The sequence below is a fragment of the Electrophorus electricus genome, chromosome 11 (assembly GCF_041902795.1).
Source record: "Electrophorus electricus isolate QZ-2024a chromosome 11, ASM4190279v1, whole genome shotgun sequence".
NCBI classification, from domain to species: domain Eukaryota; kingdom Metazoa; phylum Chordata; class Actinopteri; order Gymnotiformes; family Gymnotidae; genus Electrophorus; species Electrophorus electricus.
In genome coordinates this window covers 24,864,082-24,870,781 of record NC_137507.1, presented here as the reverse complement: position 1 = coordinate 24,870,781, position 6,700 = coordinate 24,864,082, and the positions used below count along the sequence as shown (strand labels likewise).

The 6,700-nt window shown below is 40.7% G+C and overlaps 1 protein-coding gene across 1 annotated transcript; it reads right to left on the bottom strand.

The window, feature by feature from the left end:
- Positions 1–823: 823 nt before the first annotated feature.
- Positions 824–2,959, bottom strand: neurod6b (neuronal differentiation 6b). Its single transcript, XM_027021195.3, has 2 exons — positions 2,834–2,959; positions 824–2,590 (listed from the first exon to the last, which is right to left on the bottom strand). Exon 2 carries the CDS (start codon positions 2,583–2,585, stop codon positions 1,575–1,577), a length of 1,011 nt encoding a protein of 336 aa, XP_026876996.2. The 5' UTR covers positions 2,586–2,590; positions 2,834–2,959; the 3' UTR covers positions 824–1,574.
- Between the last annotated feature and the right edge of the window lie 3,741 nt (positions 2,960–6,700).

Here is a 6,700-nt window from a genome sequence, read left to right as displayed (position 1 = left end):
ATATTGTAAACATAGAAAGTCCACGACATAAAATGTCCGTTAACAGTTTTACATCTATTATTAAAACCCTTGTAAGGTCATTATGAATTCTACGTGCATGTGCTGAATTCCCTATGGGACACTTAGATCTAAATATAAATAAACATAAGGTCAAATTCAAACAATCTTTAATTAAATACTTATTACCCTATTTCATGTCTTTTGGTTGCAAAGTGGGAAGTGTCCGGCTAGCATGTCCTACTGTGTAAAACTATGTTTCCAAAGCAGAATAGTTGATGCAAACGACGGAAAATGCGCATTTCGTTTTAGCAGGTGGTTACAATTGAGCTGAAAATCATCCTAAATGATTTTCCAGTAGAATAATGTGATATCGGCAAGTTACTCACGTTTAAGTTATAATTGGCTACAAAGCCTGACATTCATTTAACTCGGCAACTTTTTACCTTGTTAAGCCATAATTAATATTTGAAAAGATGAAGTTCAGACTTTTTTGTAATCTAATCAGTAGCTAAGGGCAACACGTAACCTACCACTTATATTTTAAATATCATTTGGCTAATAAAGTTTTATGTATACTTATTCAATCTTTTGGGATATGTCATGAGTGCTCTGAACTAAATCCTGTAGAAATTATCAAAATAAACCGAGAAAAATATACCTTAAAAATGTCATTTTAAATTACAAATGATGATAACCTTTTCTGCAATGACTTTTTCTGTTAGCGGTCAACAGATAAAGTCACAGAAAACAATGATATTCACAAACATTAATGTCAGCAATCGGATTTAAATACTGAAAATAAATTCAATACAACATCATAAATCATCACATTACATCCAAGATTTATTTTGATGTTGATTGAAATACAAACGAAGTTATGTTCTCCGCGGGCTACACATTTCACGCTCGCATCGTTCACTGTCAAGGCGTGCTTGGAAATGAGTTTTCTGATATTGATTGAAACATATTGGTTAAATACATCCTTCGCCACCACATTACATTACATTCATAAACATTCATGTTTGGACTGTATTGTACCATATGGTGTCATTTCAAGTCATTTCTTTCAAAACAACTTAAACTAACCTACGAATTATAACAGTAGGTTAAATGGCACAATTTACACAATGCGACTATATACATATCTTCAATAAATCCGGTAAATTTGAAGAAGGTGGCTCCGTGTTGCATAGTTCCTATTTTTCATTAGCTTTACTGCGGTTCCGCTTTTTCTAATCGAAAAACTGAACATTGTTTATAATCACCTTTAATTAGTCTTTGATATTATTTTTCCCTTATTTTTCATGAAGAAAATAAAAAATATCAAATGTGGATCACATGCAAAGCTACCATACCCAGTAGTGTGATTTAATAAATAAGCTTACATTAAAAAACGAAGGACATTAAATAAATATGTTAGATTTAATAATACGACATTTATTGAGATCGAATAAAATTAGGTAAAACATCAACTGACATTTGAACGAAAAATACGGTGCGTCCCCCTCCTTGTTGAAAGGGCGTTAGGCTAATTGTCAGAGAGGGGTAACAAAATCAACCTTTTTCGCACGCTTTTAATTATGAAAACCCGTGTTTAATTCGTCCTGGGTCTGGAAGGGTTGGCTACGGAGATGCAGGTCATATGGGAAATGGCTGTCAGGGGAGACTCTGTACATGGAACTGTGGCCAAAGGAGCCCCGTCCAGGCACGCCACAGTATCTCATGCCGTAATGACAGTTCTTACCATACTCTGCCTGGTCCTCGTGTTTTTTAAAAGAGAAAATCCCGTTGTAGTTAATAGGGGGGCTTAGCTGGCTGTCAAAATGTGGGCTACTGCCATCGGGAGATGCACTGTCGTAATAGGACTCGTAAGTATTGCAGTAGTTGTAAGAACGGAATGGTTTGGCGCTGTCCATGGTCCCCGCGACGTGCCCGGTGGGCGTGCTTATCTCAGTGCTTGGATAGGGGTACAGAGAGTCGTAGGGAGGCCTGTCAGAGAACGAAACCTCACCGTTGTGATCAGTGAGAAAATTTCTAGCATTCAGTTGCAGGCAGCCCGCCACTAAATTGGTGGTGGGCTGCGATAATCCCTTACACAACGTTTGCACAAAGGCAAGGAGATCGGGTCTCTTGCCTGCGCTGAGGGTCTCTGACAGTGCCCAGATGTAATTTTTCGCCAATCTTAGTGTCTCGATCTTGGACAGCTTCTGCGTTTTAGAGTAGCAGGGCACGACCTTGCGCAGACTCTCCAGCGCGTTATTCAAACCGTGCATACGACTGCGCTCGCGCGCGTTGGCTTCTTGGCGTCGCAGTTTGACCCTATCCAAGCACCTGTCGGAAGATTTCTTCTTGCGCGGTCCCCGTCTCTTAGGTAGGCCGTTATCGTCCTGGTCCTCGTCTCTCTCTTCTTCCTCTCTGTCCGAATTTTCGTCCTCCGTTTCCTTTAATTCCAAATGAGTGGTGTCGTCGAGTCTTCTAATGGAGCGCTCATGCTTTAGACTCTCGTTGATGTTCTCTCGGGGAAAGCTGGCGCCGAATTGAGGTTCGCACATCATGTCTGGCTCTTCAAATGGTACGGTCAACATTGTCCCTAGACAACAACAAAATTAAGGTAGTGCATCTGGCATGGGTAACACGCGACAAACGTGGTTTTTCCGTTCTCAAAACCAACTGAGTCAAATGAGGCCTAAGCAAAGAGAATTTGCAAAATAGATTTCCTCAAAAGGATTATCACAAAGACGAAACTGTTTGCCTACCTTACATAGATTATACGTATAAAGCCTTGCAAATTATCCACTGACAAAATGAAATGATTAAGTTCCTTGTTGCTTACCTGTCTCTTCTTTTAACGTTTAGCTTGCATATTCAAAATTCCTCTCGATTTCAGCACCACCTTCCATGTGTTTGCTGTAAGGCTGCAAGAATTCCTTTAATCTCTCTCTCTCTCTCTCTCTCTCTCTCTCTCTCTCTCTCTCTCTGTGTGTGTGTGTGTGTGTGTGAAGTGACACCCATGCCAACTGCCAGCGCGGGTACCCATGCCATCTGCCACTGACGTCTTGTGGCAGAGCTGGTCACGTGGTGTGGTCTCGAGGGACTTCCATTCCGCACTGATCATCTGGCGTGCCCGGTAATAGGCACCGGGAGGCTTTCATTTACCGTCAAAAAATCAGAGTAAAGAAATACGGATGCCAACATTGCCACGGCGGTATAGCATTGAGACTACTAAATGATTTTGGCTTTCGGAAGAGGCATTTGCTATTGCAATTAATGCTCAAGTCAAGTACGCGCTCAAAGAGAGCTGCACTCGCTCTTCCAAAATCACTTCTCAAGTAACTGCCTTTGTCACACATTACAGAGACGCTTCGAACGAGATAATAGCCTACTAATTTCAGTGTTCGTCACTTGTCACAAACAATCCGTCACAACTCAGGAGACTGACTGGTCTACAGAGAGTTATCTTCATATAAATACATCCGATCAAGCTGCGTGTAGTCTGCAGAATTTATGCACAAACCGAGAACACTGCGCTCTACCTGTGTAGATCATGTGTAATTTGTGAATGGTAGACTGCTATTTGTTAGGTTTAGCCTCTTAGGTAACCTCCTGCCTACTGACCTCCTCATCACTGTTGCAATGTCAAAAACAACAAATTGTTTGTTTATTTATTTGTTTATTTGATTTTATTTGAATATCAGAACATTACAATGTCTCATCACCATTAGATAATTATATAGTAGCCTCCTGCTATAATATAGTGTTCATTCGTCTGTGAGCTGTAAAGGGCAGTGCATAACATTCTCTCTCTCTCTCTCTCTTTCTCTCTCTCTCTCACACACACACACACACACACACACACACACACACACACACACACACACCAACTCTTTCTGTTTGTGCCCCCAAAACGCCTCAGCTGGCATCACGTGTGTTCTGGTCCAGTACACACTAGCATCTGATGAGTCAAACTCCACATTTCAGACTAATCAGTTGACTGCACTAATTGCAAATGCAAATATGCAAATTTATATAATTAATTACTCCACTAATTAGTTCTCTGTTCTTTTCAGGTAATAAATCATTGTGTGGTTGAAAAAGAGGATGAGAGTAAATTAGGTGCTTTTCTTCTTTTCCTCCTACAGAAGATTTGAAGTTCCTAGTATTGTCAGATCTCTGGACATTAATGTATATTTAAATGTGTGTCATCTTTAGAAACCAAGCAACAGCTGATTGCTGTTTGAAAACAGCCTGAAATAGCAGCGGTGAGTCCACATGATGACCTGACATGAACCAATGGTTATCAGAGAGTTAACTATACCACTGCTTCACTTTTCTTGGTGCCTGGAAATGAGATTTTTTGCCATCGCTGGGATGACAACTCTCACTGCTTTAATTACCACATTATCAGGTCTAAAAGACAACGTGAGCAACCGAGTCACAAATGAAAGCGGATGCCTCGTCAAAGTGCGAACAAAGTAGAGCGGAGGTGAGAAGCTGCACTGCGGTTACAGGTGGGTCTCTGACTGTTAGCCTACCTGTCAAACACAATATATCTCCTGGTACCCTTCTCCAAACACACACACAAACCCTAACTTGAAATTATTATACACAGCTTCACCTCAAACCCAGTGTGTGCTCTATGTAACAGATTATACCAGATCTACTTCAACCTCCTGACAACTGTCATTCTCTTGATTTGGTCGTGTATGTTCCTCCTCTACAACATCAGCAAGTCTAGCTATTTCTGTCCACTGAAGCAATGCAGGTGCTTGTTCTGTCCCTTGTCATCAAGAGAGCAGACTGCTGCAGCTCACTGCTGGCGGCTTTCTCTGTGTGCCATCAGACTCCTACAGCTCAAACAGAATGCAGCTGCACAGCATGATATCAGCCTCCCCAGGTTCTCCCATGCCACACCCTGCTGTGTTCTCTCCGCTGGCTCTGGATAGCTGCTTGCATCAGATTTAAAATACTGACACTTGTCCACAGCTCCCACATACCTAAAATCCCTAATCAAACCCTCTAGTACAGCTTGACTTAAACCACCATCCATCAAGACCCAAAGAAGACATGCAACAAGACTCTTTTCTCTCCTGGCACCCAGGTGGTTGAAGGAACCTCCACTGGCTGCCTGTACAGCTGAGTCAGACTTCTTCACTGAGTCACTTAACTATGCGTTTAACCATGCACTTAAAAAGTATTTTACAGTCTTCTCCCCAATTCTATCCAGGGCACTCTATCCAGCCTGACAGTATTCTTAACACTGAACTTTCTATTGTCACATGAGTATGTGTATTTGATAGACTACAAATCAATTCTGTAAGTCACTCTGGACATGAGAGTCTGCTCTAAATGTAAATTCAAGACAATTACAGATGGTAGTCTTGTTACAAGCTTTCCTGTAAAAAAAAAAATCAATAAAAATATATTCATACTAGAACAGTATATGGTATATACATGGTATATTCAGCACGGTAAACAGTAAATGGACACCTCCATGTACCTGTTTCTAATACAATTACCAGTGAGTGGTTTGTTTCTGATAAAGTATGTGCTGAGTACGTGCGTGCGCCCGTGTATGTACATATAACTGAAGAAGATCCCAGCAAGTGATTACAGTGTACTGCAGTAAAAGATGTAGAGCATGCTAGAGGAGACTGTATTTGCCTACATACATCACGTCCAAATATCATGCAATTGCAGTAATTATGTTATAATTAAAGAAATTTTGCAGACACAATATTCAAAGCATATTCCAGCAAATTCTACCAGTAGTGTATACACTAAACATTAGATTGTGGCATGTTCTACTCACAAAGACAGACTGCACAGAGCTTCTGCAGGTTGCCTGTGTGTTTGGGGGGCTGATTAGGGAAGGCCAGGCCTCAGAGCCGTGCTCTGCAGCTGTGCTGTTCTTACCAATTACCTAGGCCATATGCCACCATGCCGGCCTACACAGGTGGATCCTCAGATGGAAAGAAAGGTGTACAGCGAAAATGACAATGGTCACCATTCACACACATGTGCATGCACATACATGCAAACAAATGCGCGCACACACACACACACACACACATGCGCACATGCACATACACACACACAAGCACAGATCCAGACACACACAAACACATACACAAACATGTACAGGGAAATGCTCTGATTGACAGACTGCTAAATCAACTTTTTATTCTGGTTTAATAAAACATAGCCTACATTAGCTATAGAAAGACACACTACTGCAGTGCATTTGCAACAAACCCCAATGGTATATGTATAATTTGATCAATGGTAATTATATTTAAATGATGACCTCTTTGTGACATATGTTTCATGGATTGATTGGGTGGTTCATGGTTTTTTTACCCTGTTCATGAAATGTATGTATAAGGTCTTGGGAAATGGAACAACAATTGAGAAAATCGACTACCCAGATGGAGTCAATCGGTTATGCTAATCACAATAAAATATGGAGTCATGAATAATGCATATGTTTTTAAAGATGCATAATGTAAATATGTTGGTAGTTGGTATGTTGGTGGGAGGGGAACCAATTCGAGGTGGCTCCGCATGTTCGTCCTCAGGACAAATCACACATTTTAAAAGGAACATGATTACAGAAGCAATAAGCTGTGAGATCTACTATGGAGGAATAGCAATCTTATGTAGTGCTCATTACGTATTTATAAATATACCATACATTTAAAAA